This window comes from Canis lupus, chromosome 7, assembly GCF_011100685.1.
Source record: "Canis lupus familiaris isolate Mischka breed German Shepherd chromosome 7, alternate assembly UU_Cfam_GSD_1.0, whole genome shotgun sequence".
Classification (NCBI taxonomy): domain Eukaryota; kingdom Metazoa; phylum Chordata; class Mammalia; order Carnivora; family Canidae; genus Canis; species Canis lupus.
Window position 1 is genome coordinate 56,148,275 of NC_049228.1, and position 24,312 is coordinate 56,172,586.

The window sequence follows — 24,312 nt, forward strand, 5'->3', positions numbered from 1 at the left end:
CACAAATACATGGAAGCTAAAGAACATCCTACTAAAGAATGAATGGGTTTTCAGGATATTAAAGAAGAAATGAAAAAAATACACGGAAACAACTGAAAATGAAAGCACAATGATCTAAAACCTTTGGGATGCAGGAAAAGTGGTCCTAAGAGGGAACTATAAGAAATGCAGGACTACCTCAAGAAGGAAGAAAAGTCTCAAATACACAAACTAACCTTACACCTAAGGGAGTTAGAAAAAGAACAGCCAATGAAGCTGAAAGCCAGCAGAAGAAGAATAAAGATTAGAGCAGAAATAAATGATATAGAAACATCAACAACAACAACAACAACAAAAGTAGAACAGATCAATGAAACTAGTAGCTGGTTTTTGGAAGAATTAATAAAATAAACTCCTAGCCAGACTTATCAAAAAGAAAAGAGAAAGGACCCAAATAAATAAAATCACAAACTGAAGAGAGAGATCACAACCAATACCACAAAAACAGTTATAATAGGGTATTATGAAAATTTATATGCTAAGATATTGGGCAATCTGGAAGAAATAAATTCCTAGAAACATAACTACCAAAAATGAAACAAAAAGAAATAGAAAATTTGATCAGATCCATACCAGCAAAGGAATTGAATCAATAATCAAAAATCTCCCAACAAATAAAAGTCCAGAGCCAGAAGAGTTAATACCTATTCTTCTCAAACTATTCTAAAAAAATAAAAAAGAAACTGAAAGAAAACTTCCAAACTTAATACATGAGCTACCATTACCTTGATTCCCAAACAAAGATCCCATTAAAAAGGAGAATTACAGCCCAATTCCCTGATGAACATGGATGCAAAAATTCTCAACAATATACTAGCAAATTGAATTCAACAGTATATTAAAACAATTATTCACCAAGATCAAGTGGGATTTATTCCTGGGCTGCTGGGGTGGTTCAATATTTGCAAATCAATCCACACGATACACCACATTAATAAAACAAAGGATATGAACCATATGATCCTCTCAGTAGATGCAGATGAAGCATTTGACAAAGTGCAGCACCCATTCTTGATATAAACCCTCACCAAAGTAGGAACGATAAACCTCATCATCATAAAGGCCATATATGAAAGACCCACAGCTAATATCATCTTCAATGGGGAAAAACAGTTTTTCCTCCTTGGTCAGGAAAAAGATATGGATGTCTGCTCTCACCATTGTTATTTAACGTAGTACTGGAAGGGGATGCCTGGGTGGCTTGGCGGTTGAATATCTGCCTTTGGCTCAGGGTGTGATCCCATGGTCTCGGGCTGAGTCCCAGGATGGAGTCTCACATCAGGCTCCCTGCATGGAGCCTGCTTCTCCCTCTGCCTGTGTCTCTGCCTTTCTCTCTGTGTCGCTCATGAATAAATAAAGTCTTAAAAAAAAAAAAAAACCCACAACATAGTACTGGAAGTCCTAGCCTCAGCAATCAGACAACACAAAGAAATAAAAGGCATCCAAATTGTCAAGGAAAAAGCCACACTTTCACTACTCACACACAACACATGATCTATGTAGAAAACCTTAAAGACTCCACCGTGGAGTCCCTGGGTGGCTCAGCTGGTTGGTTAAGCATCTGCCTTTAGCTCACATCATGATCTCAGGGTCCTGGGATTGAGACATGAGTTAGGACCCCTGCTCAGCAGGAAGTCTGCCTGTCCCACTGCCCTTCCCTCTGTTCATGCTCTCTCTCAAATAAATAAATAAATTTAAGATTTAAATAAAATCTTAAAAAAAAAAAAGACTCTACCAAAATTGCTAGAACTGATACATGAATTCAGTAAAGTCACAGGATACAAAATCAACATATAGAGATCTGTGGAATTTCTATACACCAATAATGAAGCAAAAAAAGAAATTAAGGAATCAATCCCATTTACAACTGCACCCAAAACAATAAGATATCTGGGAATAAACCTAAACAAAAAGGTAAAAGATCTGTTAAGTGTTCCATAGAAACTAAGTATTCTATAACACGTATGAAAGAAATTGAGCACAACACAAATACAAGGAAAAACATTCCATTGCTGATGGATTAGAAGAAAAAATATTGTTAAAATGTCTATACTATACAAAGCAATCTACAAATTTAGTGCAATTCCCATCAAAATACCACCAGCATTTTTCAGAGTTAGAATAAACAATCCTAAAATTTGTATGAAGCCACAAAAGACCCTGAATATAGCCAAAGCAATTTTGAAAAAGAAAAGTGAAGCTGGAGGGCATCAAAATTCCAGACTTCAAGCTATATTACATAGCTATAGTTGATCAAATCAGTAAGATACCAGCACAAAAACTGACATGCAGATCAATGGAACAGAATAGAAAACCCAGAAACAGACCCATAACTATATGGTCAACTAATGTTCTCAAAGCAGGAGAGAATATCCAAAGGAAAAAAAGACAGTTTCTTCAACAAATGGGCTTGGGAAAGCTGGACAGCAACATGCAGAAGAATGAAACTGGACCACTTTCTATACCACACACGAAAATAACTTTGAAATGGATGATCTAAATGTGATACAGTATACCATCTCACATCCTAGAGGAGAACACAGGGCAGCAACCCTTTTGACATTGGCTGTAGCTGATGGGGAACCCTCTTATACTGTTGGTGGAGATGCAAATTGGTGCAGGCACTCTGGAAAACAGTATAGCGGTTCCTCAAAAAGTTAAAAATGGAACTACCCTATAACCCAGCAATTGCACTAGTAAGTATTTACCCAAAGGATAAAAAAATACTGATTCAAAGGGGTACATGCACCCAATGTTTACAGCAGCATTATCAACAAGAGCCAAAATATGGAGAGAGCCCAAATGTCCACTGACTGATGAATGGATATAGAGGTGGTGTGTCTGCATATATATATGTATACACACATATACACAACAGATTATAACGCAGCCATCAAAAATAATAAAAATCTTGCCATTTCAATGATGTGAATGAAGCAGAGTGTATTATGTTAAGCAAAATAATTTAGTCAGTGGAAGACAAATATCATATGATTTCACTCATATGTCAAATTTATTAAACAAAAAAGATGAACATGGGAAGAGAAAAACAAAGAGAGACAAAGGGGGAGGCAAACCACCAAAGAAACTCTTACTTATAGAGAACAAACTGAGGGTTGCTGGAGGGGAGGTGGATGGGGTGATGGGCTAGAATGGGAGATATGCATTAAGAAAGGCACTTGTGGTGAGCACTGGGTGTTACATATATGTGATTTTAAAAAACAAAGATGTCCCCTAACAAAATACCATGGACTTTCTTCAGAGAGTTAGAACAAATTATTTTAAGATTTGTGTGGAATCAGAAAAGACCCCGAATAGCCAGGGGAATTTTAAAAAAGAAAACCATATCTGGGGGCATCACAATGCCAGATTTCAGGTTGTACTACAAAGCTGTGGTCATCAAGACAGTGTGGTACTGGCACAAAAACAGACACATAGATCAATGGAACAGAATAGAGAACCCAGAAGTGGACCCTGAACTTTATGGTCAACTAATATTCGATAAAGGAGGAAAGACTATCCACTGAAAGAAAGACAGTCTCTTCAATAAATGGTGCTGGGAAAATTGGACATCCACATGCAGAAGAATGAAACTAGACCACTCTCTTTCACCATACACAAAGATAAACTCAAAATGGATGAAAGATCTAAATGTGAGACAAGATTCCATCAAAGTCCTAGAGGAGAACACAGGGAACACCCTTTTTGAACTCAGCCACAGTAACTACTTCTTGCAAGATACATCCACGAAGGCAAAAGAAACAAAAGCAAAAATGAACTATTTGGACTTCATCAAAATAAGAAGCTTTTGCACAGCAAAGGATACAGTCAACAAAACTCAAAGACAACCTACAGAATGGGAGAAGATATTTGCAAATGACGTATCAGATAAAGGGCTAGTTTCCAAGATCTATAAAGAACTTCTTAAACTCAACACCAAAGAAACAAACAATCCAATCATGAAATGGGCAAAAGACATGAACAGAAATCTCACAGAGGAAGACATAGACATGGCCAACATGCATATGAGAAAATGCTCTGCATCACTGGCCATCAGGGAAATACAAATCAAAACCACAATGAGATACCACCTCACACCAGTGAGAATGGGGAACATTAACAAGGCAGGAAACCACAAATGTTGGAGAGGATGCGGAGAAAAGGGAACCCTCTTACACTGTTGGTGGGAATGTGAACTGGTGCAGCCACTCTGGAAAATTGTGTGGAGGTTCCTCAAAGAGTTAAAAATAAACCTGCCCTACGACCCAGCAATTGCACTACTGGGGATTTACCCCAAAGATACAGATGCAATGAAACGCTGGGACACCTGCACCCCGATGTTTATAGCAGCAATGTCCACAATAGCCAAACTGTGGAAGGAGCCTCGGTGTCCATCGAAAGATGAGTGGATAAAGAAGATGTGGTTTACGTATACAATGGAATATTACTCAGCCATTAGAAACGACAAATACCCACCATTTGCTTCAACGTGGATGGAACTGGAGGGTATTATGCTGAGTGAAGTAAGTCAATCGGAGAAGGACAGACATTATATGGTCTCATTCATTTGGGGAATATAAATAATAGTGAAAGGGAATAGAAGGGACAAGAGAAGAAATGTGTGGGAAATATCAGAAAGGGAGACAGAACATAAAGACTCCTAACTCTGGGAAACGAACCAGGGGTGGTGGAAGGGGAGGAGGGCGGGGGGTGGGGGTGACTGGGTGACGGGCACTGAGGGGGGAACTTGATGCGATGAGCACTGGATGTTATTGTATATGTTGGTAAATTGAACACCAATAAAAAATAAATTTATTTAAAAAAATAAAAAATAAAAATAATAAATAAATAAAAAACAAAGATGTCAAATCATGTCTATACAACACTGGGAAAATCATTTTAGGTGACAGGATTCAGGGATACTATTCAAATTTTATTTTAATTTTCCTGCATTAATTTATTTTAAAAGTATGCAACATTTTATGAAACCAGCAAAGTTGTAATTCTTCACTACAAAAAGATGAAATCAAATGAAATACACTGGAATGAATGTTAGGGAAAAATGTGAGAAATTAATACAAAACAAATGGTAAGAGAGTATCATTAAACATTTTTAAAAATGTTTACAACCCCTTCTCTAAGCTCCCTGAAGACCAGGAGATGATAATATACCAGGGTTAGCTCAGAAAGCTCCATAGGGGAGGTTTTAAATGAGTTCCATCTTTTGCTAAGGCCAGGAGAAAGGCTATGAAACAACTGATGAGGCTAGAAAACATGTAGCTCAAAGCCTATTTTCAGCCATCACCAACCTTTCATCTCCACCAGCTGCAGTTTCAACTGTCTGATTAATATTTACTGTGATACTATTTTGCAAGACCTTTGACAATAAAAGAACCCAGTAGATATTGTTAGCATTTGTTTGTATGTATATCAGAATAGTGTTTTCCACTATGTGTGATGCAAAAATGGGTGAGAGACCAAGATTTTGTTGGTTTTTTATTTTAACATCATTAGAGAAGTGGTCTTTAGACTCATTATTTTATTTAATTACACTCAGTCACTATGTTACTATGTCTATTCAATCACAGGGCTACTCCGAGAAATATTTTCAGAATTTTCATACATAACCTTGGTCGAGAACAACCAAACAGAACAAAATAAAACAAAAAAAGAAACCTATGTCAGAAGTAATGGGCTCCCATGCTAAATGACACATTTCTCAAAAAAGGTTTAAGATTACCATCAGAAAAACTGGAATGACTGAGGATATTAAAGTTCAATAATTTTTTATAAAAGATTTATTTATTTGAGAGAGAGAGAAAGTGGGGAGAGGAGCAGAGGGAGAGAATCTTTAAGCAGACTTCTCACTGAGTGTGGAGCCTGATGCAGGGCTCGATCTCACAACCCTGAGATAGTGACCTGAACTGAGACCAAGGGACAGATGCTCAACCAAGTGAGCCACCCAGGCACCCCTCAGTAATTTTTTTATTGTGTGTTCCTCACCCTCTCCAGGGAAGCTGGCGTATAAAGGGACCTGAGGGAGGTCTATGGCACTTTCTTACTCAAGTGTCCTCAGGGAAGCACACCAGGCTCCGTTGTGCCCTGGGCTATAAACATGAGATTCCAAGACCCAAGTGAAATCTATACCTGAATAGGGTCATTATCCTGCAATTTGATTAAGTATTTGCCAGAGACCAAAAGGAAGCACTCGAGGGATTAGGAGGATTTTTATATCTGGTTAGGGGAATCTCACAATAAGGATGACAATTTATTTTTATTTATTTATTTATTTGTTTATTTATTTATTTTTATTTATTTATTTATGATAGTCGGGGGGGGGGCAAAGACACAGGCAGAGGGAGAAGCAAAAAAAAAAAAAAAAAAAGAGGGAGAAGCAGGCTCCATGCACCGGGAGCCCGACGTGGGACTTGATCCCGGGTCTCCAGGATCGCGCCCTGGGCCAAAGGCAGGCGCTAAACCGCTGCGCCACCCAGGGATCCCAAGGATGACAATTTAGACTTACACCCTAACCTCTGACTTTGACTAGATTTAGTTTGAGAGTTACCAATTTAAGTTAGAAAAGACTGACACCATTTGTTTTAATTCAGAATGGTTTCAACAGGTTAGGAGTTATATACAATTACCTCTACCTAGAAGAAAGTAAAGATGGCTCAAACCACATTTCTGAAACTGTATGAATTAGCTGTCTAACCCTGATGGGGAAGGCACAAGGAAGAAACAGCTCTCCCTGTCTGGCTGGCTACTGGATGTTGGTTGGTTCATCTTTCTTTGCACTGTATTTGTAGCTATAAAAGAATGACCTTCCCCAGGGGCATAGGATCATTTTTATGCAAGGGTATGTAAGCCTGCTGAAACCTATAGGATACCATCCAAACTTACTACCCCTTCAGCTACTTATAAATAATTCATACCAAAATTATCCAGCACCTACTAAGTGAGAAGGATATAATTGGTGTGGTGAGGACCTCAAAGATAGACAGGAAGGTCACTATGTCCAAGGGAATAACAACTTAATGGCAAAGAGAGGAAAAGCAAAATATAAATAAATATGCCTTAAGGAATATTAAATACTATCCCAAAGCTAAAATGCTTCACAGCATTGAGATTCTTTTACTCTGTAAGATCCCTAAGGTCATAGAACATAAAAACATTACTTTCTAGAAGAAACATGGGGTATTGTCTAGAAATAGTTATGTTTAAGGCTCTTCCTTTCATTTCATCCTTATCTTTTTTTCACTTTTTATTTTACAGTGCTGGGCGTATATGGGAGGCTTCCTAAACACTGCTCACTTCATTTGCACAGAATGCAGTTGCTTGCTGGTTAGTCATCAGTCCCATTTCCTTCCCAGTAATCACCTTCAGCTTATCTTTGGCAGTTTTTTACATTAACTGACTTATTTTAAGTCCCACCTTCTTCCTCCATCTGCCTGATTTTATAGGATCAGCCAGGAAATCTTAGAGTTGCTAGCCCCCCCTTCCATGTGTAACTAGTAAACCTGGATTTTAACACTGGCAGATTCATCATGTCAGAGGGCCCTGTTGCTCTTCCATGGTGCCTGCAGGTCCATAGTATGGGCTAGATGGTTCAATATCCAAATGCCCAGGATAATGGTGTAGACTTTGGAGCTAGCTACTCCTCAGCTTGTATCTTAGCCATGTCATTTATGGGGGAACCTCTTTAAATGGGCCTCAGTTTCTTCAGCTGAAAAATGGAAATAATTCTACTGTACATAATTGAAGGCAGTACTAAACAAGATAACTTATTAAGAGATACCTAGACTATTACGTTAAATACAAGCACTGAATATGATTTCACTTCTACATCTCTTCATTAAGGTAGCTTCACTATTCTATTACTTTGCAGTCTTTAAAAAAAAAGCAGCTTAAAATGAACACAGTGGTCTCCTTTATCAACTTTTTAAATTGCTAACAAGTCAGCTGAAATACTCTGACAATACAATTTTTAAAATGTAAGACATTCATTGCCATGCAGGGCTTCTAGGTAACAATAGTTAGAAAGCAAGAGCTCCTGAGTAAAACCTGAATACCTGACAAGATCCTGATAACATACTACACACCTTTTTTGACTTCCAATCCTGAAGTTAGCTCAGTAATTAAATAGGGAGGGCCCTATGCCTTGAATTTTTTTAGATGCATGATATGCCATTGACTTTACGGAAGTTGGTAGCAGGCCATTTTTAACCGAATGTCACTAATTTTTAAATAACTTAGGATATCAGAGGACCTGGGTGGCTCAGTGGGTTAAGCATCGGCCTTCAGCTCAGATCATGATCCCAAGGTCCTGGGATAGAGCCCAGCATGGAGCTCCCCGCTCAGTGGGGAGTCTGCTTCTCCTCTCCCTTCTCCTGCTTGCTCTCTCTCTCTCTCAAGTGGATAAATAAAATCTTTAAACAATAAATACATTATTTATGATATCACAACATGGCATTTTTTTAGTACATTTTTTAATACATTCTTTACATATCACTCTCCCGTGGTAGTTTTCTATTTTAGAAGCTACTCCTATTAAAGTACATACTTTACAACCCTCAAAAGACTAGGAAAAAAACACAATAATACATATTAAGTGAGGATATAAACACACATTCACACATTTTGGGCTACACAAAAATTATAAAATTATTTAGCTTTGGAAATAATGCAAAAGAGGTAATTATCTATATGCCAAGAATGTAAACCAAAAATAAACTCTGTTTAACTAAAGAGATCTTATCTAAGGATTATATAAATCTTATTCAAAGACTTTTTATTGAAAGCATGCTCCCAGGATTTGGCAAAATTCCTGGTATAAAATAAGCAATCAGTAAACCTTTATATATATGTGTGTGTGTGTGTGTGTGTGTGTGTGTGTATACATATATATATATATACACACACACACATATAGTAAACCCTTATTTTATATATATATAAAATGTTTCATATATATTATATATGTATATGTGTGTGTATGTGTGTGTGTGTGTGTATATATATATACATATATAGAGAGACAGAGAGAAAGAGAGAAACTCTTGGTTGAATTTTATAAACAGATGAATTGCAAATAAGAATTACCTAAGTTGCCAAGAAAGTAAGTGGCAGAACTGATAATAAAGTTCAGATCAGTAACTGTAATTTCTACCAACCATCTGACAAAGTATTACAATGATCCAGGTCATTATCATTACCCTGACTCAGAAGTGAAATAACGGAGAGAGAGAAATGAAGCCATTAGGTCCAGATTTCCAACAAAGGAGATTCAGTGGAGAATTACAATGTTCAGCCCTGGTTATGTTTATTTTCATCTTTTTTAATTCTCACGTTACGTTTTCTCTGAATGCTGCTTCTGAGTATCTGATGCAAGTTATCAGGAAGGAAATCTGCCGAAGAAAACCTGGTGCTGACTTGCAAGACCCTGGGACTGTGTCTCCTACACTACACTTCTCAGCAATTTTACACTGTTTTTCTGACAAGCACTACTGAATATTTCAAGCAGCATCCATGACAAGCAAAGCAGAGCAGTTTTACTGCAGCAGACCCCAATGACAATGTCCTCTATAGTTGAATGAACTCTTTACAAAAAGTTGCACTTTTTTCCCCCAATACAGTATATTCCAATAAACTGAAACCCAGTTGCAGAAACAAAACATGGCACAATAGATAAAATCATGACTTGGCAGATAATTTCTTAAATATACAGATCACATTAAATCTCCTATCTTTACCCAATAATATCATTTATGAATTCAGCAATATGCTAAGACCAATCTATTGGAACTGTACTTTCTTATTTAGTACCCTTTCTGGTTTAGATAAACTGGAAAGATTTTTAAGTTTCCTTGTTTAACCATTACAAAAAATGTTCTAAGAATTTTCCATAATTTCATTGAAAAAAGATATAAATCTCTAAAATGTGAAATGTCATAGTCTATTGAACACTCACCCAAACCAGACTTTTTTAATCGTTTTAAGTGCTGACTTGTTTGTTTTCCAGTGGGAGATTTTTGCCCATGTTTCATTTCTTTATCTGAACTGTCTGCTTCACCATTTTTAGATTCGGATCCTAAAAAAGGAAATAGTTATTATGTCATTATCTTCCTCTTGCTGTCCTTGAAAAGAAAAATCTAAAATTATTTCAAAAACCATAGATATAATCTCCTTTTCTATAAGTTAATTCACTACCTTTGGCCACAATCTGATTCCTCTGCTGGATATAAAGAGAAAAGCCCAATAAATCAATCAAACAGAACAAAAAGCAAGAACAGATGGCCTAATAGTGGAGTCAAAAACACGTTCACTGATCTGATAGCTTTAAAAAGAAACACTCAGATCTTTTGTAAAAACACACGGATAAGCGTCGACAATTCTATACCATTTAGAGAAGATGCAAGACAGAGATAGAAACATGAAAGAAGAGAAGCTTGAGGAGAAGGAGAGATCATACCTTTATAAACAACTTTATGTTGAAATAGGAACAGAAAATGCAAGCATCAATCTATAATAAATAGAATGGTACATAACTGATAAAGTGACAGAAGGTAAATTAGAAGAAAAGGTCAGGGCTGTACTGAGGTGAGAAGAATGTTCCCAGAACACAGAAACTAATAAAGGATGCCTGATTTTGCAGCAGAAGACTGAAAAACAAATTCACACTCACGGAAGAACTGCTTTTGATGGCATTACACATCAGCATGTGGTCCACCATTAAAGTTCAACATTCAAACAAAAGCCAGAGCAACAACAAAAAAATCCACCTAGCAGTACCACACATTTTCTTACACCTATTGACATTAGAAAATGAAGTCCTTTGATGATGAGCGAGCTGCTGCCTTTTCTTTTTTTAAGAGCGAAATGTCTTATTATTTTTGTATCACTGAAAGAGTCCAAAGTCTAAAAAAAATAAAAAATTAAAACGAAACCTCTAGTAGAAATATTATTCGGTTGCAGAGAAAATTCCTGACATCTCTCTCAGTGAAGAAGTCTCCTCCGGGAAGAAACTGGCCAAGCATACAATATTTTAGCGCTTTACCTGAAGGCGAATCCGACTGCTCATCAGACACCTTTAATGGTGTCAAAACAACACGAGGAACAGTCTTGTTTACCATCATTGAGACTCCATTTCTTCTTTTCTGCTGCTGCCTCAAAGCCTACAAAACATAACAAAATATAACATACAAATATAGCCAAAATGATGCCTCATAATTGAAATAAATGATCCATTTTGCCCATCGTTAGATACAACCTCTTAAGAGACTTAAATTCCACAGAGTCACTAATTGGTCCTGATTCTTAATAGTCCTCTTCATGTCATTTTCCCTCAAAAGCCTAAAATTAGGCTTTGGCAAAGGGTAGCAACCTGAGACCATTTGGAGTCTAATTCTGAAGACAAAGCAGCACTTATAGCACAGTTCTACCTTAGCTGTGTGGCTTGGGAGCCCATGGAACTTGCAACCATGACTCCCAAGTAAAATAAATGTAAAATAAATGTTTCGAGACCAGGATAAAAATAGATGTGTCTGCACTTCTCTTGCAGGTGCGTCTTCTTCAGTGGCCTGCTCGGTCAATCAAGTTAACACCGAGTGTCATCAGTATGTACAGCAGGTAAGGACTACAGTATTGATGCACTCACTCAGCCGTGGGGAGCGCTGCACAAAATCACTGAACATGGCAGGAATCATTTATTTCTGTGAAGGGAATCAGTCCTAATCTTGGAAACCTTGCAGCACTTGGCTTCTGTCTGCTTGACTTTGGGCATTAACCTTCAGAACACGAACATGACGGCGTTCTGGCAAATCCAGGGGAAAAAAAAAAATGATACGAGAATAAATCTCTCCAAATGGGAGTGCTTTGTGTTTCATAAATGAATCAACCACGGTGATGATAATGTAATAAAAGACATTTAAAAGTTTTGAAATACAGCTTATCCAGCGGATCACTTTACACAGAAAATTACCTGTAATAAAAAGGGTCTTCAGCACACTAGACTGAAGAGACATTAAATTCACAGTTACAGGGATGCTAAAACTCCTCAAAAGGTTAAAAGGCTGACCACAGACAGTCTCAAACATTTTTATTCCTGGTTTCTGTGTCATTTCTACCCATTTTATAACAACTCAGTTACTTGATTTATATTCTTCGACTAGGAGTTGTCACAACCTCCTAAAATACTGCATTGGCTGTATATCCCCTGCTGTCAGAAACAATGTCATTTTATTTGCAAAGGGTATTAGTTGAATGTCCAACCTGTAGACAGTAAGATTTAGTAATCAAATAATTACAGAAGTAAAAAATTAAATACCATTTAAATGAGAGAAGGCCTCTTCATAGGAGATTTAGAAGCAGATGGGAAAGTGAATGGCTTGGGAAATCTATTACAAATGATACTGTTGGCTAATGATAAAGCAAGCAACTTCCCTCCAATTCTTATATCTACTGAGCTTTTACAAAGTACCAGGCCCTGTGTAGGGGGCAAGAGATAAGAAAAATGAACAAAATGCCTTGCTCCTCATCTTCAGCTTGCTGTCAATAATATATTTAATGAGACCATGTGTGCTATAAAATATTTAAGACATTTACCCTTACTTTCATCAAGGTGTATACAACTGCATAAATCTCTTACAGCCTGGTGTAAGAGCTCAGAGCACTTTATAGACATTAACCTATCAAACCAATAATAAAACAGAAGGAAGCAACACAGTGCCTTAATTACAATTAAGTCCATTTTTGCCCACTCCATAAGACTTCACAGAACAATAAAACGTGTACAAAGAATGATTAATTTTTAGAGGTCTATACATCATAGACTTCAACTACTTCCCTTGGCAATCCAAGTGGGTATTTTAAAAGCATTCATTTTACATTAGGGAGGGTAGGTATATATTTGAAAACACTGGTTAAGTAAGAATGTGAAATAACAAAGGGCCCACCTAGGAAGTGGAATCATAAAAACGGTATGTCTTTTTATAGGATTTGTGGTAAATAATTATTAAAGTAATAATTTTGTCATCAACTTTTAGAGCTGAGAGGACTCTATTACAGACAAATTAGTAGCTGGACAGAAAGAAACCATGACAGAGATAATATAATAAGAAAAACCTGCAGCTTCAAGGTGGAGCCAAGTAGGGATAAAGGAATAATCAATATTGAGACCATTTCAATGATTTTTGTCTAAACATGCATTTACTATTCAGAAATTTAAAGAAATATTTCTGAATACAGTATTTTTTAATGCTAAAATGAAACAATGTGTCAACAGGTGACCAAAACTAAATGCCCACAATATAAAGAAAATTGTTTTAAGTGTATTTAAAATATGTATACTTTTCTGTTTTACTTCTGAAAAGCATGTATTATATTTGACCCTGAATAACAATCTCTAGGGGGCAGAGAACAAAAATTGGGAAGTTTTTGTTCCTTATGAGGCCAGTCATGGCAGTGAAGTAGGCTACCAGGCAAACTTGAGGAGCATCATGGTTCAGTTATCAGAAGGGGCATCTTAATCACATTTACTAGATCTATAGTCACATTAGGCTAACTTGCAGATTCCAGTTCACTTCCCAGAAAGCAGGATTTATTTGACTCTAGACACTAGGGACAACTTCCAAGTAGATCAGAATGTGGATGGAGGTACAGAAAACAATGCTCAGTAATTGAGTTGTCTGGGATAGTGTGGGCTCCACGTAAGAGAACTCTGGCACCTGCCATGTCCATGAGGCAGGTTGTACAGTGGTTCCTGCATTATGGTGATTTCTGTTCTCTTGCTGTATGGTGTTAATCCTACAAGTAGAGTAGCTGGCTGTTCATGGGTTTTTTTGGATTATGTAACTATTTCTGCAACTAGGTGTACATCAACTACTCAAACATATGCTGCATGTCTCCTCACAAATGTGAAATGCTTTTTTGGAGTATATGGGCTAGGGTAAAATAGTGATGGGGGTGGGGGGGCTGAAGTGAGTGAGAAAAGCACATGCCCCATTGGAGGAGGCAGTAAGTACTCAAGAAATGCAACACAACTGGATTTTTAGGTGAGCTTTCCTGTTTTAAACAAACTGCCAGACAAAACAAAGATGACTCTGAGTTAAATTCAGCCTGAGGGCACCAATCTTTCAGATCTACTACACACATTTCCAATGCTCCTCACTTCCTCAAATAAATGAGTCTGACCACTGCCCAATAGAGGTATTAAATTCCCCCTATTCGAACATGCTGACCTACAGAGGACTAGGGAACAGTGCAGAGCCATTCTAATGACTGTGTCTGTGTGGTGTGATGGGTAAGAGCAGGGTTGCAGAGTCAGAGAAAAAATAAACTAACCAGCTGGAAAATGCTGGCTAAATTACGTGGGTAATATGTCCCCATAAAATGAAGACAATAGATGTTTAAGATGTTTTAAATAGGAAATCCACATAACAGTATTTAATGCTATTTGTAGCACATAGTAAATATTCAATAAATGTTACTTCTTATATAATTTACCCATTCTGCAATGAATGCATTTTTTGAGGACTTATTCTGTTGTAGTACAGCGTACACACTGCTGATCCTTAGCAATGAACAAGACAAAAGCTTTGTTTTATTTTACATTTTAGCAAAAGACTACTAAGGAATTACATAAAATAAACATAATAATTTTATATACATACAAGCACTAATATAATTATGCCAGGATGAGGAAGTAGAGTAACTGGGGTGGGAAGAAAAATCTCTTGAGAGGTGACAGTTGAGACAAAACCCAAGTGAAAGGAGAACCAGCCACATGAAGATGTCAGGATCTCCAGTCTAGTATTAGTATTAGACCTCACAGGAAGTCTTTGGTGGTTCAAGGAACAAATAACTTGGGGAGCTCAAAAGGAGGACCAGGAAGATTATGGAAATGGAAAAGAATTCCCTGAAATGACTGCCCAGTGTTTATTAGGAACAAGAGATGTATGTTCAAAGCAAAGGCACCTCTACAACCTCAGTCTTGTCCCACAGCCCAAAGTGACCACTCCAGCACCTCTGCACCAAAGACGTGAAAGAGGCCCAGCAAAAAGAAAGCAAAGTGTGTCTTTCAACAAATAAATGCCGTTTGCCTTTATGCACTTTTTCAGCATACATTTTAAGGCTCCACGGCATGAAGTACATTACATCTCACACCTTGGGCAAAGTTCTTAACAATTCTGAGCATTTTGAGCAACTTAGGGAAGGATACTTAAACACACCAGGAACTCTTCTGCCTCAGAGCCTCTGCATGAATTCTTTTCTGTACACAGTACGCTCTTCCCTCAACATCTGCATGGCTCATTTCCTCATATACTTGAGACCTTTCTTACTGCCTAAGCCCATTTTGGGCTGCTATAACAAAATACCACAGGCTGGGTAACCTGCAAACCATAGAAATTCATTCTTCAGAGTCTGGAGGTCAAAGGCCCAAGATCATAGGGCCCCTCCTCTGGATTGTGGGCTTCTCATTGTACCCTCATATGGCAGACAGTGGCTAGGGAACTCTGGTGGGGTCTCTTTTGTAAGAATATTAATCCCATTTATGACAGCCCCATGCTCATAACCTAAGCCACCTCCTAAAGACCTCATCCCCGAATACCATCATACTGAACCTTAGAATCCCAAAATACAAATGTGGGGGGACACAAACATTCAAATCACACACTCTTATACTGCTTTTCCCACCATATTCTCGATCCCCAACATCCACTCTACTTTATTTTTCCCCACATGGAAAAATAAACTGTGCAATGTCATTTTCTTGCCTTTCCCAACCTAGAATACAGACTCTACGGAAGACAAGGATTTTCATCTTTTTTGTTCACTGACATATCCCCAAGTGCCTAGAAGATTACCTGAGCTATACTAGGTGCTCATAAATATTTACTAAGTATAAATAAAATTATGAAATAAATTTAATATATAATATTTATACTAAGTATAAATAAAATTAAAAATAATTTTAATAAAAATAAAAAAATCCCTCTTCTGTCTCTCTTTAAAATATATAACTGGTTTATTCATAAGGCAGAAATCAGCATGAAACAAGAAATAATTTTATTCTCTTAAAATTGCCTTCACACATTTCTGACCCATTTCCCTTGCTCATTTCTGAACAATATTTTACATAGAACCCACAGCTTCTTGGATTGTCTTCAAGTTTTTATATAGTCTCATTTTCAGGTTTAAATACATGAGGTCAAATATAAAGCCTTCTTTCTGCTCTCCCCAGGCCACGCCTATGACTCAGATCAAAAAAGCTTCATTAGTGAATAGATTCTCGATTTTACTCTTCCTCTATTTCCTTCCTCTTTTTCTGGGTTCCCCAGGACTGGAGTTGAAAATGAGGAGAAAAATAGGTCAACGCCGTTTTACCTTGTGTTATAATAGTCACAGCACCACAATCTTTGGGGAGGCAGAGGCCAACTGCTAGATTTGTATATTGTACATTATCTAGTTATACAGATTATATTACCTACATATCTATTACCTAGTTATAACTATAACTACATATAGTATATATATCTGTGTATATATATGTGTGTGTATAAAACTCATATATATATATGAGTTTATATATATAAAGTATATATATATATATATATCATATAAAGTATATATATATATAATCTTATAAAGCTTCCTAACAGTGTGTGAGATACCACGTTCCCTTCCTGGGAACTCCCTTTTCATGAGTGTTTCTGAGTCTTCCTCTCATGTAGACTGTGCCTTTCACCGAGAAAGAGAGAGAGAGAGAGAGAGAGAGAGAGAGAGGAAGGATGTAGCAGAGTTCTATCCAGTTTTATAAAATCCCTTTAATTAATGCTCCTTGAAATGAATCTTAAGCTATTTTTTTATACTGGTTGCTGGGGGATGGTCCAGGGCCATCTGGCCTCTCTCACTAAGTCCTCTGAGACTGTGTCTAGCACCTCCCTTTACAGCAGGTATACTTCTATCCCACTGTCCTCAGTTTTAAGCTTTAGCTAAAATTCCAGAAGAAAAAGAAAATTTCTGTTTTACATCATATATTACAAATATAACAGAAGTTAAATGCAACTAATCATTATTTAAATTTGGATATTCCACAGCCTGGAAAATAAAAAGCCATGTAACAGATTAAGAAAATAAGAATAGGAGGGTCACTTTAGATGGTCGTGGGAGGTTTGCTCTGCATAAGGGTACCCTGAAAGGGGAGATTTTATTCTGTTGTGAAATTATGAGAAGCAGCTTTTTCTACTCCACACCAGAGGTCTCAACTAGCTAGAGGTGGCCTTGTTGCTCAATCTGAATAGCATTGTTTTATTTTGACATTGACATTATATAGTAAGTCTTACTATGTTAGCCTAGAGGGGTATGATTTCACTGAGGGGTATGATTTCAATGAGGTACTTTCTGACTACTCAGGCCTTAGCTCTTCAAAATGCTAATGGAATATCTTACTGAACAACTTTAAATTCTGTAATTTCAAATCCAGAAACACTATCAAAATTTCAATAAGGGTGTCCAGGTGGCTCAGTGGGTTAAAAGCCCTGGTTTTGGCTCAGGTCATGATCTCAGGGTCCTGGGACTGAGTGTCCCATTGGGCTTCTTGCTCAGCAGGGCGTCTGCTGGTCCCTCTGCCCTCCGCCCCCACTCAGATAAACAAATAAAACCTTAAAAAAATTAAATAAGAAGATGGTAAGTGTAAATGCAGTCAGCTGTGAAGGAATATACCTTTGAGCTGCCCACATATATAATGTCCAACACGACCAAGCTCCACAGAGTACATGGTACTAACCAAGTTTAATACTTCCAGGTATTATACAGTATGAAAGAAATTTACAGGCTTAAACTTGGAAATAAACTTATTTTTTAAAGGAAACACATAACAGATCTAAACCAGTCAGGGAAAAGTAAAGATCCTATCATTCATCAATTACAATTCTGGCTTTAAGCAAAAGCAAAAGGAAAGAAATCAAAAGAAATGGGTTGAGCATGATTTTCTCTGGAGATGTATTGTGATGTTCTTTTATAAAAGAAACCAAAAAAAAAAAAAAAAAACCCTTTAAATAAGCATCTTATTTTTTAAACAGAAAGCTTGTCAGATAACTCTAAATAAAATGGTCCTCATTTCTACTCTAATGAAAAATGAAATAAAACCTAAAATCACAGGCTTTTGTGTTAACTTAGAATTTGCATAAACAAGTAATGCCTGTTTTATTATAATAGAAAAACAACACTAACAATGTAACTTAAGAATGCACTGACTGAATGCAAAAAGCCCTTCACTGAAAAATCTGAAAATATCACATGCTGTGAATGCTAAAATAATTAGAAATACACACATATGAAACAGCTGGCTGAGTCAGGCACCACCAACTTGCATTGTTGCTCATATGCTAAATGTCAACGCCCATGTTCAGAAACTGCTATCATGCAACATAACCTTTGGAATTTCACAGTATTGGTCAAACATATAAAGCTAAAGCAAAATACCAACACTGTATCTGCTTTGTGATAAGAAAAGAGGGCAAAAGATCTGCAACTTTATGGATAAATTCTACCACCCTAAATAAATAATAAAGGAAGTCAAATAAAACAACAGCAACAACATAGAAAGGTTCTGTTCTACACCATGTTACATCCCATCATAACAGAACTCACCCTTCCTTAATCTTTCATTTGATTCTGCTGTTTAAAAACTTCCAAAATTTAATCTTTCTTAATTATCCTTCTTTAAAATTCAAAATCTAATCATTTCATATTTTTTAGGATCATTACAACTAAAATAACAAGGCAGAAAGAAGACAGGGAACAAGGTAAGAATCAGCAATCTGCTACTCTCCAGAGGCTTCCGAATGTATTTATTTGGAATATGCTTATTCAGAAAAAAAATCTACCAACATAACGATATATTATTATTCATACTCTAACATGTGATGTTAACTAACATTTTGATGATCAGAAAGTAAAAGGGATGCAAATATTTAGAAGCATAATGAAAATATTCTATGTCAATAGTCAAGGGACGTTATAGCCTCCATATTGTCCAGACTATAATTATAATACAATGAGTAGTATTGCAAAGTAAAAGGACCCACTCCCTATACAACATGCTTCGGGGGGATGGGGCCTCAGACCTGAGTAATTATGTCTGGCTTATTTTGCATTAATGATTATTTTGAATAATAATATTATTATTACTATGATTATTATTTTACTACACTTATGCTTATAAAGCCACTGGCTTTTATAAGGTTTTATTTTGTTTTGTTTTGTTTATTTCTTATTTTCCATCTACTTCTTTCTAAGAATCTACACTGGCCAGTTTACAAACTACTAAAGCCCTACTGACCCAAAATATACTTCTAGTAAAATGTTATGAGCTATATATTTGATATATTTGAGTGTCTAACAGTAATATGTGCTGATACTGAACATAAACAGTCTGTGTTCAAAAATAATATTCTTAATAATCATGCTGTATTGCATTCCTTATGCTATACAAATACTGAAGAATGTAAATTTCCTTGGATGTCAAAAATTTATCTATCATATTACATATCATATGCTAAAAGGCAGTCTCAGTTAAGAGGGAAGAATCTAAAACTATGATTTTGGGTTCAAGTGTCATCTCCAAAATGTACTCATTGGACAATTGTGGGCAAGTTACCTATATTCTCTGAGCCTTATTTTCCTCATTTGAAAAATGGGAATGCTAGTACATACAATAAAGGATTTCTCTGAGGATTAAGTGACATAGTATATATAAAATACAGAGCATAATGCCAAAAATTCAGAAAAGTAAATACCAGCGAATGTAATTGTTATTAGGGTCATTCAGTTGGCCCTACATTCATAAGAGGATTTATATATGCATGTATACACATAAAATATATGTTCATGAATGCAGAACCCATATATATGTACACATATGTATATATACACTTACAAAGAATTCTACATGGTCATAGCCATTCAACTATCTAAAAGAAAAGAAAGCTGCAGATTTGCTGAGGCTGCTACAATTTAAAATGCCTCATGTTCAGTCAATTCTTGAAATGCTGTCTTAAGAAATTCAGCAATTACAGGGAATCTGGGCAAAATTCTGCAAGAACAGCTTTTTTCTAAATGTATTTCAAATATGAATTTGATTATTAATCAAACATTAGCATATCTGCTACATATTGTGGCACATTCTCATAGTAGCTAATTTTGTATTTGGTTATACAATAGAATTTTAAGAAATTAACATGTAGCTCTTTCAGGGCATTAAGAAGCTTACAGGACTGGTTTCTTAAAACAAGGCTTAGGCCTGAAGCAAGCAAGTGGAACTTCCCACAAACACATGCTCTACCGCAACACAAAAGCACTAACTCAAAGTTGTGAAATTATTTAGTAATATAAAAAATGTTCAAATGATATGAAACCAAAATGAGGAAAGTAAAAAAGAGCGAGATATGACAATACACAGATCTGAATCTTTATCTTTACATTCACATACAGGAATACTTCATGGTATACACATTTTATAAATCGCTGCCCTTCAGAAGTATGACTTTCATTTATGACGGCATCTATGTTTCCTAAATGCCACAAATACCAGTACCCAGCTCTGTATCCTCTGTTCTCTCCTGGCTAGTGTTTTATTGTCTGCATCCTATTTGCTGCCTAAGTAAGCCTTTTCCTGGACCTTCTCACTGTTATCCATCTTTTATTTCATCAGTTAAAAAGGGATCTCAACATTGAATTCAATTTTGTTCTTTGGCCTAAAACATTTTACAAGATATAAATGGTAAGCTCACCAAAGACTATTTGATGCAACACTAATTATCTTAAATATAATACCAATGAAAGGAAATACTGCAATTTCAATAATTAACACAAAATAGAAAAGTAATGTAATTCAGTACAAAAATGTTGAGTTTCTTTCTTAAGTCTCCTTGTTTGAAGTAGATGAGAAGGTAGGGGTAGACCTTCTGGAAGACTGGATAGGACTATTAAGAAGTGTTATAGATTAATGAGACTTAAAAAATTAACTTACAAAAATGGTTTCTTTTTCCTTGTTACAAATATATCACTAGAATAATACTTCTATTTCTACGCTTGGTAAGGTCTGCAGGAGGTGTGATGGAGGGGGCTGTCACAGAAAGAGCAAAATAAAATATGGAAGAGGAAAGCAGTTAAACAAGGGAAAGCCATGAGTTTTCACATGAAAGGTCACATGTAAAAGCTTTCCTGACAGCATTACCATCATGCACTGTCCCCATTTAACCATAGCATCTCCTCTTCCTCTTCCACACACAATTTGGAATTTGCCAGCATGGCAGCAATAGCTAACATATACTGAGTGGTGATTAGGGTTCACTCATTCTGCCACTTGCTTTCAATGTCTCATCTCACATACTTCTCAGATCATTCCCATGTGAAATGTATCATTATTTTCCACATTCTCTAGAGAAGAAATTTGAGATTCAGAGGGAAAAAAAAGTGTCTTGCCCAGAGTCACAGGAATTCAAACTGGGTTATTTCAGAGCCTAGACCCCAACCTTCCAACCATTCCCTCCTATCACCATCACAGTGCAAGGCACAGAGATCAAGACTGCTTAGGTAATATCAAGATGATATTGTACAACTAACCTCCGTTCAATACCACTCACTCCCTGATGGACATGCTTGATAAAAAGGAGCCACAATTGCTATTTTCCTCATTTGTAATGTGCCATATCTCAGTCACAAGAAAGAAATTATCTGTTTATTTCTTACATCAACTATCAAACATGAGACCAGAGAGACATTATTTTCAAGATATGCGTTTATGAAGCCAATATGTTTACTACAACCCTTACATGAGAAAATCTTAATATAAGTTTTTATGGTTCTGAGCACATTTTTCCTCTGTTTTACATCAAAGTTCTCTGCCAAGCCTCTCCTAGTTTTTAGCATAGAGTAAAATTAGTGTATGACTATTATGAAAGTGGTTGAATTCAGGACATCCCTGTTGCTCTCTGACTGCTAGGTTCTTATTGATTTTCACTTTTTCCACATAATGCCCATTACTTTAAGTAGGCCGAACAAAGAACAAATGCCAGTTCTCTTACCTGTTTAAGAGCCTTTTTGGTGTGTTGCTGAAAGGAAGACGCTAACTTGCTTTGCACTGCTGTGTTAGTAAGGCTTGAATCTCGAGTGGAAGATGCTTCATCAGTTACCTGCTTTGCACAAACTAGAAACAGAGAGAGATAATGATATTACTAATTTGAATTCCTTTTTTTATATCCACTGTAATTAACTCGCTTGGAGCTTCTCTCCAATTGAAAATGGATACCTAAAATAAAGCCAAATAGCACAGTAAAAAGACGAGTATCTAGATTTGAGAGAAGGATCACTTAATAACTGTGTGGTCACAGTTACATGTAACCTCTCTACACCTCCGTTTCCTTACCCACTAATTGATGATAATTTCTATGCCATAGGGCTATTGTGCAGACATAAAAAAAGAGTGTAATTTCTAACTCAAGACTTGGGAATCAGTAGATACTTTCCAAGTCCGAATATGCAGATTGGGCAATGGGTATTTTGAAGAAAGCATGTAAATTAATGAAATTGTTTTAAATCTACCAACCACCATTGTCTTCTTCCACTTAGCAGCCCTCTTTCAATAGATTCTGTGGCCTTCTGGGACATGTTTATTTTCTCCTATGGACCAAGTCATCTATCATGGAGAAGGAAAATAAAATCCAAAATGTTGGATGTCAATTTAAGGAAATTATTTTCAAGGAAATCAAGTCCTCTGCAGATAATCATATAATCTGTCCATTTTTGCCCAAGTCAAGCGTACCTGTTGTCTATTCAACAGAGGACATTTTCTTCATAAAGGCTGCTTTTAGAAGAACCAATGTCTCACTAACATGGGTGACAAGGGCCCACACTCACTCTCTGTTCTGTGAAACCTGGGTTAGAACGGCCACTCTTCTTCAGTCCCCAAACCTACCACCTAAGAGACAAAACAGAGACAGTACCTTTTTTTGTGCCTGACTCTGGCAGCAGCACAGATGCGGACCCTTTTCTATGCACAACCTTTTCTATGTACGCCAGAGGGGAAGGAGGTTTTTGGAAAAAATCAAAGTAAGGAAGCACTAGGATTAGTGGCAGAATGGAGGCATATGTCAAAGGCAGGAGGCAAGAAGTTGGATGGAAAAAAATAGCTTGAGAACATATTGGAAAAGCTCAAAATATGACTTCTTAAGGGCACCAGGGTTAACACTAATCCAAGAAAATTTTCCAAGGAACAGAAACGTAGAGAATTCTGACCTGAGCTTTAGAGGCAGGTGGAGGAATAAAAATTATTCTAGTCAAAAATGGAAGCAAATGCACGTGCAGAGTGTTGCGAACACTCAAGCTGCTTTAGATAGACTCAAGCACATGCTGCCTAGAAATAAAAATGCTCATGAAAGAATGCTGGGGAAAAAAGAGGTAGTCAGGTTTTATTTTAATACAGAAAGTAATCAAATTGCTGATTACTAAACAAAATGAACAAGTTTTGGACAATAATTGTTAGTTTTTAATGCCAAGCACTTTACATATGTGATCTCATTTCATCCTTGACAATTCATTGCTACTTCCTTGCAAGATGGAAAGGTACTGTCCCTGTTTTGGAGAGAGAAAACTAGAGCCCAGAAATGCTCAACAACTTGCCCACAGTAACAAAGTCAACAAAATAGCAGAGCTGGGAGCCAGGGCCAGAGCCATAATTTCCCACTTACATATTTGGCCTAAAAGCCCAGAACTGATGTAGAAAATTCAATGTCTATAGAAGTTTAATTTAGCTGCATCCTGAAGGTACTGAAACAGGAAGTTAATAAAGGCAGGGAGATCAAGTCATTTAACCACAACATGAAAAAATGTAGGACTGTGGGTGAGAGTGATTGGCCCAGGAAATAATAGGGTTGAAGAAGCCAAAAGGATTTGCCCATCCATAGAGTTAAGAGAAGTCTCTGAATTAAAGATCAGCTGACTTGTTTCTATTTGGTATCATATGATACTTTTCCTTAAAACAGTCTAAGGTTGTAGTTAACATTAAAATGTAGAAACATTTTATAACACTGCTACCCTGAACTATAGGACTCCAAGGCTTTTCTCCTTGAAATGATCACTAGAGTAAATTGTATCACTCTGCCAAATCTTAACTCAAGAAATATTAGAAATTAATCATCAGTTTACATTCCAAAGATAAATTTGCTTTTACAGTGATTACACACATGGGCTCGTCAATGTTTGAAGTCTCTACAA

The 24,312-nt window shown here is 36.6% G+C and overlaps 1 protein-coding gene across 1 annotated transcript in view; it reads right to left on the reverse strand.

The window, feature by feature from the left end:
* The window catches only part of ASXL3 (ASXL transcriptional regulator 3), a 187,639-nt gene that overhangs the window by 81,531 nt on the left and 81,796 nt on the right, over positions 1-24,312 (reverse strand). Inside the window, exons 5-7 of the mRNA XM_038543569.1 lie at positions 22,125-22,246; positions 11,093-11,210; positions 10,007-10,126 (exon numbers count right to left, since the gene is read on the reverse strand). Coding sequence (XP_038399497.1) covers positions 10,007-10,126; positions 11,093-11,210; positions 22,125-22,246 — 360 coding nt within the window. The remainder of the gene's footprint in view (positions 1-10,006; positions 10,127-11,092; positions 11,211-22,124; positions 22,247-24,312) is intronic.